This window comes from Cyrtonyx montezumae, unplaced genomic scaffold (assembly GCF_038088225.1).
Source record: "Cyrtonyx montezumae isolate F1298 unplaced genomic scaffold, pur_monq_1.0 scaffold_8, whole genome shotgun sequence".
NCBI lineage: Eukaryota > Metazoa > Chordata > Aves > Galliformes > Odontophoridae > Cyrtonyx > Cyrtonyx montezumae.
The window spans coordinates 104,568,448-104,580,684 of record NW_027072089.1 but is presented as its reverse complement, the minus strand read 5'-3'; the positions used below and the strand labels follow the sequence as shown (position 1 = coordinate 104,580,684).

Below are 12,237 nucleotides of genomic sequence, written 5' to 3'. Positions count from 1 at the left end.
TGCCACTGAACTTGGAATGGAAGGAAGGCTCTGGGTATCAAATCGGGTCTCAAGACAATTGCTGGCTATCCAGTGGCTGGATTTATATTGGCACAAGGCTTGGGCTTTATTCAGCCTAACCATGAGATAGGCCCAACGCTTCCTTCTGGTCTCTCGAAATGCTAAGCTGGCATCACAGGCATGTTTTTGCTCCATGAACACCATGCACAATTTCTTCTTTTTGGAGAAATCTGTGTCAAAGAGTCAATGGAGTTGGAGTGAGGAATGGAGATGAATATCACTTGTGTCACACACATCAAATAGTGTGTGTCTGGTCCATTTGGGAGCAAAAAGACAAAAAGAAAAAAAAATTAAAGGAGGTGGGTGACAAGTAACAAGTTGTCTGCTTCAGAATCTGCAAGCTGAATGCCAGGCCTGTGGGTCTGTGCGAACATTTCCTGTTATTACCCTGACTTCAACCTCCCGTGCCGCCCCACTGCAATTCATCTGGGGTTCTTGGTCATCCTTCATACCGCCCTTCTGCGGGGGGGATCGCGGGCTGCAGCACCATCGCCAGTAACGGCAACGGGGACACAGCGAGGAGAGCTGGGCAGCCCGAAGGCAGAACGCACGGCCGGAATCCGAGCTCCGGAGCCCGAATCGGGGCCCGGAGTCGCGGACGGTCTCCGCTATAGGGAGGCGGGCGCAGGGAGCCGGGCTGCACGTCGGGGCTGGCCCCGCTGGCGGTGGGAGAGCCAGACCTGCGAGGGGCTGTCCTCTGGCAGATGATTGACACCCCAACTGGGTGAGGTTTCGTGCTTTAAAAAAAAGAAAAAGAAAAAGAAAAAAAGAAAGAAAGGAAGAAAGAAAGAAAAAAAAGAAAAAAATAGAAAAAGAGCGAGCGTTGTGAAGGGGGGGGCGTGAATGTGGAAGGGGGGGGAGAAGGAACTACTGTAAGAAAGTCCTGCCCAGCTGTTCGTTTAAGATTTCCTGTTTCCCCTGCAGCGCCGAAGTGAAGTTTTCAGTGAGTCACCCGCAGCCCCGAGCAGCGCAGCCCGCTCCCCGCCAGCCCCGCCGCGGCCTCCCGCTGCCCGGCCCGGCTCTTTCGCCCCGCTCCGGCTCCGCGATGCCTCCGCGCCTGCGGCCGCTGCTCCTGCGCGTGTCCCTCTGGGTCCTCGTGGGCTCCTCGAGCCCCGCGCTGCTCCGCGGTAAGTGCCGGGCCGGCCCCGGCGCCGCGCTCCCGCTTGACAGCTGCTGGGGCCGAAGGACGGGCGCCCACCGCCGGGGGAGGAGGAGGAGGAGGAGGAAGGCTTAGTTGCTGAGAACGTTTTGAAGCTGAAGGAGCGGGGGAACGCGGTTGTTTCTCGCCCCCCTGGAAAGTAAAGACGGAGGGAGAGGCTTAGCGACCAAAGGGGAGAGAAAAGTGAGCATCGGGCAGGAAGCTCAGCGGGTCCTATTCTGCGGGAGCTGACTGCTGGCCCTGGGCAGCGCCCGCACCTGGAGCCGGGGATTGGCCCCGGGCGCTGCCCCAGGGACGGATTTACAGACGGAGGGATGCAGGGATGGAGAGGACTGCGGGTGCCACGGGGCCCCAGGCGCTGTTCTCCGAGCTGAGGCCTCTGCACGGGCACGGCTGGCAGCCGAGGGGTCGGCGTGAAGTGCCAGGGGATTAAGGTACACGTGAGTCAGTGCCTGCAGCTAAAGTCAGCCGTGGTTGTGGGTAGCGGGACTGGGAGCAGCACTTGGTGCTTGAAAAGTGTGCATTAGATCTACTTTTAATGACACTTTGCAACCCTTACTCTGGCGTTTCATTATGAAGGGTTCTATAGTTTTTTAAGGCTGTGGCTTGCAGTAGTTTTCATAGGGTAATTTGGAATGTACCAAGAACTTCAAGTGCTGCTGCGAGAACCAGATCTCTGCCTTGAAGAGCTCATCTCATTCCTACCCACACCTACCCACAGATGTACAGTACCTGCAGGGTTAGGCCCTAACTCATTTTGCAGCATAACTAGCAAACCTAAAAAAAAACAAAAACCAAACCTGAATCAGTTTTGAAGTATTAAGTACATTTTGAGGTGTCATGTGATATCAAATTTGTGATTTCAGCCTTCAGGTAAGACGCACAGACACCTGAGCTTCTACCGACTTTGTTCTGGGCTCTCCAGTTATCTCCTGTGGTCCATTCATGGTCACTAAAACATAATAACATAAACTAAATAGCTCTTGTTTAGTCACTGCCAGTGGCTGTGTACATTATGAATAACTTCATGCTTTGTTAATAATCCTGTCAAAATCAACAGGTTTTACATTCCTGCAAAGTTACTCATGTAAGCGTGGGGCATATGAAGCTCTGTGGTGTCCCAGGACTCAGCCGTGTTACTGGTTTAAACTTGAAGTGTGTGGCTTCCTGTTGATTTTGATATATATTTATAACTCTGCTTGATATAAATCATACTTGTCTAGGAATGGCTTTTGTTTGGACACCAGCCCTACGTTTGTTGTGTATTCCTATTACACAAAGCTTTAAAAGCCCTGCTTTTGTTAGCCTCCTGTTATGTTTTTTTTTTTTCACTCAACCACTAGAGATCTTTATTTGCTGTCTACAAAACAGAGTTCATCTGTGATCAGATAATCTCTAGCTCCAAAACTTTTTGAAAATGACAGTTTAATAATTGTTCTAGGTTTCTGTTCGTGTAACCAGTTGGGCAGAAACAAGGGTTTGACTGGGGGCACAGAGCTTGAACTTTGAATATTCCTTGTTATTTGTCATAAAAGTGAAAAGTATAGCTGCTAGCTGTTTGAGGAAGACAAAACAGGACAGAAAAGCCACTGACTTTGTAATTATCCATAACTCCACAAGGATGGGGCAGGAGAGATATCGGTCCCAGAAGGGCACACTTCTCAGGTGTGCCTACTAACCAACTGCTCCCTGGTGGTGAGCAGGTTACTGGAGCTCCAGCTAAGGCTTCATCTGAATGTTCTTCATAACAATATACTAGACAAGGATGGCACGTTCCCGTAAAGGTTATGGAGAAAATGACAAATTCATGAGCAAATCCAGCAGTAAGTGTTTGCTTTGAAAGAGATGTACTGATGTTCTGAGCTAAACAAAAGCAATCGGAGCTTTTTCCAAAGAGTAGATTGTGAATTGCTTGGGTGTTGTGTTGTTTTTTTTTAGTGGTTGTGAATGCTGTGTTGAGTGTTTCGTCAATAAATGGCAGCGCAGAGCAGCAGTTGGCAATATAAGAAAGCAACACCACTGTGGATATGAATCTGTAATTTGTATACAGGTTATAAAAAAAACAAAATTTGTGCTTTGGAATAACCTGTGTAAAAGTTGTTTATTTCTCTATATCTGGGACAAAATTTTACCATTCATCCAAGCACTGACTTCCATCACTGTCTCCTTATCTTTTAAAAGCCACATGATAGTCTGTTGGTTTAGTAGTAATAAAATAAAAACAAATATAGAGTTCCAGATAGTTTCATGAGGGGGTATGAGAACAAACATGGCAGAACACGTTTGTAACACAATCAACTCTGTAAGTGTATTCCTGACCCCTCACTAAAGCTGTGGCAAACTTCCAGTTATTTCAGGAGAGGAATAGGAGAACACATATTATTGCTATTTCTTTTGAGATATCTTTGAATTCTGAGAATATTATACCTGAGACTTTGAAAATCGCTTCTATTTAATTGCTATATTGAGCTGTTTAGCACATACTTCGTAACAGTCAGGTGGTGAATTCCATATGGGAATGGATTCTATCAAAAAACGATGAGCCAGATATGAAGCTGCTGCAAATGAATATAGTTCCATTACCATCAATAGAGTTGTAGCTTATAGGTTTCCTGAAACTATTTCAAAAGCGATTAAAAAAAAAAAAAAAGAAAAAAGAAAAGAATGGGGCAGTGGAATAGTCTATTTTTCATATTTGTAATTTTTCCTTCTATTTTATAAACACTAATCATTGTATGACCTACATTTAGCCAAATAGCATTTCTTCACGATCAGATACTCCTTTCTGGGATGAATTGTTTCCATTTTGAAGGTACAGTGTGCCATAATGCTGGCTGATAAAAGTTGTCATGATGAGAAGTCTGATTGTGACCTTAGGAGCAAAGATAGTGACAGACACGCAAAGGTAAAAAAATCTTTTTTTTTCTTCTTCTTCTCAGAACTAGGCTTCTTGAAAGGAGTTTCTCTTGCAGTGGGGGGAGGGAAGAGTAAGCTCTCACTGTAGCACCAGTTGTTGGAGTTTCCCATGATTATACTTCCTCTGCAAGATATTTTTAAGTTTGTACTTTTGCATTCATGGTATAGGGACTTTTTTCTCACAGTGATGTCTGGGCACACTTTGCTAGTGTTCACGGTGTGTCACTGTCGCTCCAACCTCAGATCTGTGCCTTGCTTAGCGGTAGCAAGAATGAGCAAAACCAACTGTTTGGGGCCAGCTGGTTACTGACTTGGGTTTTGCATAACCAAATGCATTTGTGTCAGATAGATCAGAAATAGCATCACTAGCATGATGACCCGTGAGAGGTCTGTGCATTCTCCCCACTGGCTGCGCAGAGTTCAGCACTGATGGCTCAGTGGAGGTTGAAGTTCCCGCCTGCCTTTGTGGCACCAGGGTCCTTGCTGAGCAGAAGGGATGTGCCCACATCCCCTCTGCATCTGGTGAGCCCTGAGGCAGTGGGACCTGTGCAACCAAATCTCTTTTGCCACGTGGAAGCGCTTTGATTCAGGGGAGACTGCTGAGGGGCACATCCCTGGGACATTAATTAGCTTGCTTTGCCAGAGTATTGCAGACTTGGTCAAATGGACCAACAGTGTGGCAGGACACTGTAGTTGAGGCAAATGGCATTGATCTGTGTGCCATTGTCAGCAGAGAGTTGGTACTGTATATTTACAAGACTGGGTTCTCAATGGGACGCCTAAATCTTCAGTGGTTAGTTTTTCATTGTATTGCTTGATTTTGGCATAAAGACAGACTGGCAGAACTGCCATTGGTTGAATACGATTTATATCCTGCTGCACAGAAGGATGCAGATTTTTTAATATACACGTTTAGTTTAAGAGAGAACAAAACAAGTGATGAAAACTTATCCGAATTAATCATTAATACTAGTTCATCTCATCACGCAATGCTGAATTCTGTTTCTGCTGGTGAAGACATTGCATGATATGTTCTCATCCCTTAAATTCTAGAGATTTAAGCAGAATTTCAATTTGACCGTGTATGACGGGGACTGCCCCTGCTGTCCGTGTGGATTCCTGAGTCCATTTGTTTGTCTTGCTACAAAGTTAAACAACTGTTTCAGGTTTTAAGCAAGATCATGAACAGTAGCAGGAGAAACGCAAATTGCTGCTTTGTCAGTGTTTGTGCACTTTTAAAATACAGTTTGTTTTGTTTTCTCTTGCTTTGAATGCGATTGTAGTTGTTAGAGCTGGAACTACCTGACTTTTTTCTCATATGGGTTTTAAAGCCTTTTCACCTCTGGGAAGATCATCAGGGGAAGGAGTAGTTTTCCTTTGCTCAAACAACTGGTATTTAGCAAGAGCTTCCTGCTGGCATTCATCCCTGAGTTAATCTGGTTAGAATTAGAGCTGGTTGAGAGCTTTTGACACTGTTTTTCATGGGAAAATGCTGATTTATCAAAACTGAAACAATTTGTGGAAATGTACCAGTTTCCACTAAACTTGCATCAGGAAATAATTTTTTTTTTCTTTTTTTCTTTTTTTTCTCCTAGTCCATGGCAGGATTTCTGATTTGGAAGAAAGATAAATCATCATTAATCATTAATTAAAATAATTACTGCTTGAGGATGAAACGAAAGCAGAATCAAGTGCTTGCTCTGACTAAGAGCAAACATCTGAATCTGGAGCTCCCCCTATCCTCTGTCTCCTGGACATTGGGTGGCTGTCTCTTTTCTGATCTTGCATGCATGAGCAAACACCCCACTTCAAATGACTTTTGTTTCACTCTGGTCACGAATATCAAAATATAAGAAATGTTACAGTATTCTGCGGGTCAAGAAAAGCATTTTTCTGCCAGTATTATTTAGGTTGATCTGTGTCCATGTGTTTGTCTTTGCCTCCTTTGGTGGGAATGGCATTGCACAGAATGAAAGGCATCTTCAAGTCTTTGTTTCATAATGAACACTGAATTCAGTAATTTGTGTCAGGCAGAGAACCATAGTTTTCATTACTAGCAAGTCTGATTCCAAATTCCCCACTCATCCAGAGTAGTATTTTAGCAGAAATTCCACTGAAATTAATAGATTTCAGTAATGGATAAAGGAGTCTGCTTCCTCACATCCATTATCTTAGAGCAGGGCAGAACATTGCAACAGTGACATTCTTTAAGAGTGAAAAGGTGATTTGGAACCAGAGCTATCAAAATGCTATCTTCCATGTCCTACATTCTTTTTGTACCTAAGTACTTCAGCCCAAATCTGCTGAAGACTGCAAAAGTTGTCCTGCTCCTTAAGGAGATTTCTGAGTTTTTAAGGGAAACGAAAGACTTCTGAAGCAGCTTTAGCTTGGAGTTCAGCTAGTGATTTGAAAGTCTTGCCACATTCTTTCTGTCTTTTCATAGTCATCAGTAATACAGCTTTTGAAAGGTAGCTTCTGCCCCCTGTGCATTTGATCAGTTCTTTCAAAATATTGCATTGCTATGCCTGTGGGCTCAATTTAATTCAGCATTTAAACTTGGTTACAAACCTGGGCTATGCCAAGGCATTATAAAATCCATCTTGTGTTCCCGAGGTTGTAGTGGCTCTGTCAGGGCATAGAGACTTCTGTTAGGAAAGCAAGTGAATTTGAACAGTGCATACTCAGAATGCTGTGGGAAGGCTTCACAGTGTTAGTCCTCAGAGCAACATTTTCCAAGTAAAGACCCAAGAGTGGTTCTTACGTGCCTAGGGCACATTAATGGGTCTCTTTTAAAAACTAGCATTGTGCAAGTGGAGCACATGCAGGACCAGACTGTCAGCTGGCATAAATCAGCTTTACTCTGTTGAAGGCAAGACCTGCCCTGATTTATACCAGTTGAGAATCTGGCCATATAATAAATAATAGGCAACTGTATGTTATGAGGCTGTAATTCCCTTGAGGGGGCTTTTGTGATATCAGTCGTGCTGGAGCCAGAGTGATCTGGTTCTTTTTCTTGGAGCAAAAGAGTAATTTGAGTGGGGCATTGTGACGTCCTCAGAACTTTAGCAAGGAGAGATTTCAGGCAGTCAAGGGAAAGGAAGTGTTTCCAGTCTTCTTGCAATTAATCAGTAAGGATTTTTGTCCAGGAATAATGATGGGAGGGGAGTTTGGGAGGATGGAGATTAATTGATTGGGGATAGGTGGTCCTAAAGAAGAGAAATGTTCAAGAGGAATGATTTTTCATCAAGACCAGGCCTTTAATTTGAAAGCAGTCATGTACATTTCCCAAACTGCATGAAAACTGAAGCCTCCTTTTATCACTGATCAGCTGCTAATCCTGTTGTAATTAGTAAGGAAGCAAAGTGGAAACAAGAATTAAGGGGCAAACTCCTCGTGATGCAGATGCATGTTTTAATTTTAAGACCTCATCCCAAAGAGTCATGAATGAGCTGGTACTCATTTTATTGGCAGAAGGAAAAAGGGGTTCAGTGAGTTTTTCCAGGATCTAACCCGAAGTTCTCTCAAGTCTAGGTATTTCAGCCGTGAGATGCAGGTGAGTCGCTTCACTCTGTTTTTAATGCTGCTCTAGATTCTGCAGCACAGACTGGGAGTAGTAAGCACATTGCATACATCACCTGTTGGCACAGACAGGTTGTGCCTGGGGCTTTTGAATGCTAATGCGATAATTTTGTAGATTTCATCTCGCTAACTAATATAAGAACATTTTTAATGTTGCTGTACAAAGGAATGAACTTTGAAACAGACCACAGATGATTACTAATGGATTATGACTCCTGGTTATTTTCAGGGAAGGAAGCAGAAAGCTGTCCAGAATTCTTACGTATTTTGAGATGCCGATCTGTTCTGATCCTTGAGGTCCAACTAGCAATTCAGATACTGAACTCTCTATGTAAGGCTGCTGAATAGCAATGGGCTATAGTCCTTGTGCACTTGAAGAAAACTCATAGTAGTCAAATGGAGTCAAAATTTCTTAACCTTTTTGTTTTTTACAAAATTGCTGCCCTGCTTTTAATATTGCCTGGCTGTCCTAACTAACTTCCATGTGCTTTTCTGGGAGCTGTGGCTGAAGTCATAGTTGCATCAGGTCTTAACGTACCTTGTGCACTTCCAAAGTGCTCCAGGAGAGCAGTGTTTGTGATTAACTTCTGTTTGTTGAAGTGCCTGTTTGGGGAAATATGATTCTTAAAATATTCTATCAGTAGACATTCAGTATCCACAAAGCAATTTTCAGGTCATTGCTAAAGGAAGGAGTGTAGCAACATGTCCATTTATTTCATTTCAAGTTGGTGTAAAGCTGCTAATTAATCTAGAGTAGCACTTCTGTTATTCTGAGCACAAGGTTACATAGGCTGCATTTTACTCACATTTTATCTTAAAAAATGCTGCATTGTAAAAATATACATGATTAAGTATGATATTTTTCACTGCATAAGTGAAGAAATGGAACAATAATAAAATCATATAGGAGATTTCAGCATCCGACCAGCACTGAGTTGCTTCCAAAGTCTATGTTCTAGTTGGTCTGCTCTGAGAACACTCCTCTATCTCTGCAACTGTCTCTTACAGGACCAGGTAGTGACTCCAGGGTATCCATTCTTCCTGACAAATTCATAGGAGTACAGGAATAAAGAAATAAATCTTAGTGTGCTTCACTAATGTGAAGAAATTAATGAGGTTGATGATCAGTACAAATTTGTCCATCTATGATCAGGAGCCCACAAAGATCTCAAGAGAAGAGCTGTCATGTGCAGGTTGTTGGTCCTTTGTTTCCATTAGCTGGTTCTGCCTACAGATGTGCAACAATTACCCTTCTCATTTTGTTCTGGCATACAAGGGGATCTATGATGCTGCAGTGACTGCTGTGGCAGCTGGCCAACTGCCCTGCTGTGTACGTTCTACCTCTCTGCCATTCCCATTACTGACTTTTCACCATTTCGCTTCCTCTTTCTACAGCAGTTAGAGCCTTTGCCTGGAGAGTGGGAGGCCCATAGTCCTGCCATTCTCAGCCTGGGAGTGTCTAAACTTCATCAATGAGTTCTCTGGTGTGGAAGGATCCTTGCTGGCTGATGCTGGGCAGGGCTGTAGGGGCAGCATTCTGCAGGGACAGGGCTGACATATGTGCGGGTGGTCCCCCGAAGCATGTCAGAGGAGAAGAAAGCTTGTTCCCTGATGGATTCATTCACTATTCCAGCCCCTGCAGGGTGACTGAAATTCTCTCCAGGGAGTTCACAGCACAACAAAAAGAGACTTTACATACAGAATCTTTTTTTCTTTTTTTTTTCTTTTTTCTGTTTTTAGATTGGAAACAACCATTTCTCATCCTCTTGAAAAGGTCACAGAGGACCATGTAATAGTCATGACTTTATAATCCCCTTTATTGCATCTTTCACAAAGTAACTAGGTACCCAAAAACATACTTCTGGGCTGTTGAATATCCCCTTTCTCTCAGTCTGTTCTTCCATTTCCTCACCCAACTTTACCACAAAGGAATGCCTTAAGTCAAAAATCTGGGAAGCTGATCCTTTTTATTGCATTTATAGTATTCTCATCTGGTATGTACAATGCCAGACCATCAGGCTTGCAAAGCTGGTGTAGCCCAAGTTTGCATGTAAGCAGCAATACCACATGGTCTGGTTATAACTAAAGCCATATTCTCTGCTTGCTTGTGAATGATTGAAATAGGAAGATATTCAGTGGAAAAGATGGGTGAACAATTCTGGAAATGAGAACACAAACAGAAAGTGTTTATTCATCATTACTTTTATGTTAACTCCTTTTTGCACATTTCTTTAGTTCTCACATTTTACAGTTTTGCCTTGAAGTTTCTGCCTGGCTGAGGGCTTTGCTGTTCCCACTTTTCCCTGAGGCCATTCTAGTGCTATGAATATTAGTGCAACATGAAGAGCTTTCCACATGTTCATGTCTCCTTCTTTTAATGTGTATGAGAGAAGGTATAAATGTAATTCAAATTAAATCAGTTAGATCCAAGGGCATGAGATTTAGAATGAGTAGCCAGGCATAGGAAGATTTTGCATTGTTTAAAAGGTAGGTACCTGAACCCAGAAGGAAGATTTCAAATTATATGAATTAGGTATGAAAGCTGTTTCTTATGTGTGTTAGGAGAATTTAGAGGTTCCTTGTCTTATGTGGAAGGTGGAGACAAAACTTAGTGACTTGGAGTTGAACAGTTTTTGCATCTTGACCCTTAGTCAAAGGAGTGAGCAGAGAATTAAGAAACCAGGGCTCAGTCTCATTAATTTTAGGAGATACAAACCCAGATCTCCAGTGTCTCAGAGTTTCACTCACTGTAATTGTTAGTCTACTGTTAAACTTCAGAATGGTCATTCGTACTAGAATTTACACAATTTGGATTAGTTCTGCTTAACATCTATAAAAAATAAATACATTGCATTAATTATGGTTTCTATAGACAATTATAGAACTTGTGGGAAATGAAAAGAGGAAGTTTCAATACTAGTCTATTGTGAATGGGAAATTCAAGTTCAAAGAGAGTCATAACTGCTGTTGTTTCTCAACAGAAATTTTGGATGATAACCCTCCAGGAACCCTTGTCAGGCCCAAATCCACTGCAGAGATCAACAAGATAGAATTCACTCTTCCCCCCACTCCATTTCTCCGCAATTAAGAGACTGTGTGCTTTGAGATGCCAGGGAACAGTGAGGGCAAAAAGCTGTGTTTGTCTGTTTAAGGCCCAACTCTTCCCCTTGTTGGCCACATATATATTATTCATGATTCATCCCAGTTCACACTTCTCCTGACTTGTCAACTTTTGTTCTGGTGACATGTAGTGTGATTGTCAAACACATTCCTACTCGTGGTTTGAAGTCAGAAACATACTGGCTTTCTCATGGTTGAAGGTGGGTAGCAAACCAGTAATTATTTGAAATGTCTTACCCTTGAAGGTCAGTGGCAAGGCAGCCTTACCACTATCATAACCACACATCTAGAAATAGAAAACACTGACACCTGTCTTTTGAAGCTGTTGCATAGTGTGAGTAGTTTTGCTGCCAATGCTGTCATCACTCTTCCTTTTAAAAGTTGGTGTTCATTTTAAATTTCCATTTTGTGCTTTTCAGTCTGACACGCAGATAGCTCTGCTTGGAGTAGTAGTTTCCACTCTACTGTCTTTAGGCCTGCAGTGGATTAGGAAGGAGGTATTACTGTTTGACTAAGGAACCGTATTGCTTTGTTAGTATTTTCAAGTATGAGTTTAATGTTATGCTTGCCTAGCTTTTGAAAATGACAGACTTTTATTTTTGTACATAAGAAAAAGTGAAAGAACTAGGAGCAGTATGTAGAGCTGTCCTGTGGTTGGATACAGATTTGGTCAGACCTGCAGGCAGTTTGCCATGCCTTAATAAAATACCACACACTGCATAAACAGCAGGAACTGGGAGCATTTGCCTTTAGGCACATGTAAGATGGTGTAACCTAGCTGAATTTGCTCTGCCAGAAGGGTAAGCTGAGGGTAGGAGAGCAGTAAGCAGCGCTAACTTGATTTTTCCTCACTCTACAGGGAGGGAGAAGTAGTATAAGTTTATGAAAGGTGAACATGCCCATTCCTACAAATGGAAGCTGTGAGTGAACAGAATCTCGTCAGAATCAGGGTGCACATTTTTAACAAAGAGAATAATATCATGATTAGAGCCCTGTCAAGGGTTGTAATGGACTTCCTGATGTGAATCTCTGAATCAAGGCAGGATTTTGCTTTTTATGCATACACAGGGGAGTTAGAGCTTGATGCAAAAAATAGCTGGGTAGAGTGATTTCACTTGAAAGAGGTCAAACTGGGAAAATCATCCCAGCACTTCCTGACATAGAGATCCTGTAGCCTAGAAATCTTGTACATTCAGTAACCACCACCAGACTGGCCTTCACTCATGTCTTTCAGAACTCCCACTAGCATCTCCAGAAGTAACAAACAGTTAAGGGACGTGGCTAACTAACCCACTGGAAGGATATTTCAAATATGCATGTTATAAAATTTTGCATCCAAGGAATTTAAAAAATGTCTCCATTCCTACAGAGTACTTCCCTCTGGTATAAATTAAGATATTATT

The 12,237-nt window shown here is 42.7% G+C and overlaps 1 protein-coding gene across 2 annotated transcripts in view; it reads left to right on the top strand.

Annotated features, from left to right (window-relative positions):
• Positions 1-704: 704 nt before the first annotated feature.
• The window catches only part of TGFBR2 (transforming growth factor beta receptor 2), a 58,940-nt gene continuing 47,407 nt past the window's right edge, over positions 705-12,237 (top strand). For both annotated transcript variants that reach the window (XM_065753688.1, XM_065753686.1), the window contains exons 1-2: positions 705-784; positions 985-1,187. In XM_065753688.1, the coding sequence (XP_065609760.1) occupies positions 765-784; positions 985-1,187 (223 nt within the window). In that variant the 5' untranslated portion in view covers positions 705-764. The remainder of the gene's footprint in view (positions 785-984; positions 1,188-12,237) is intronic.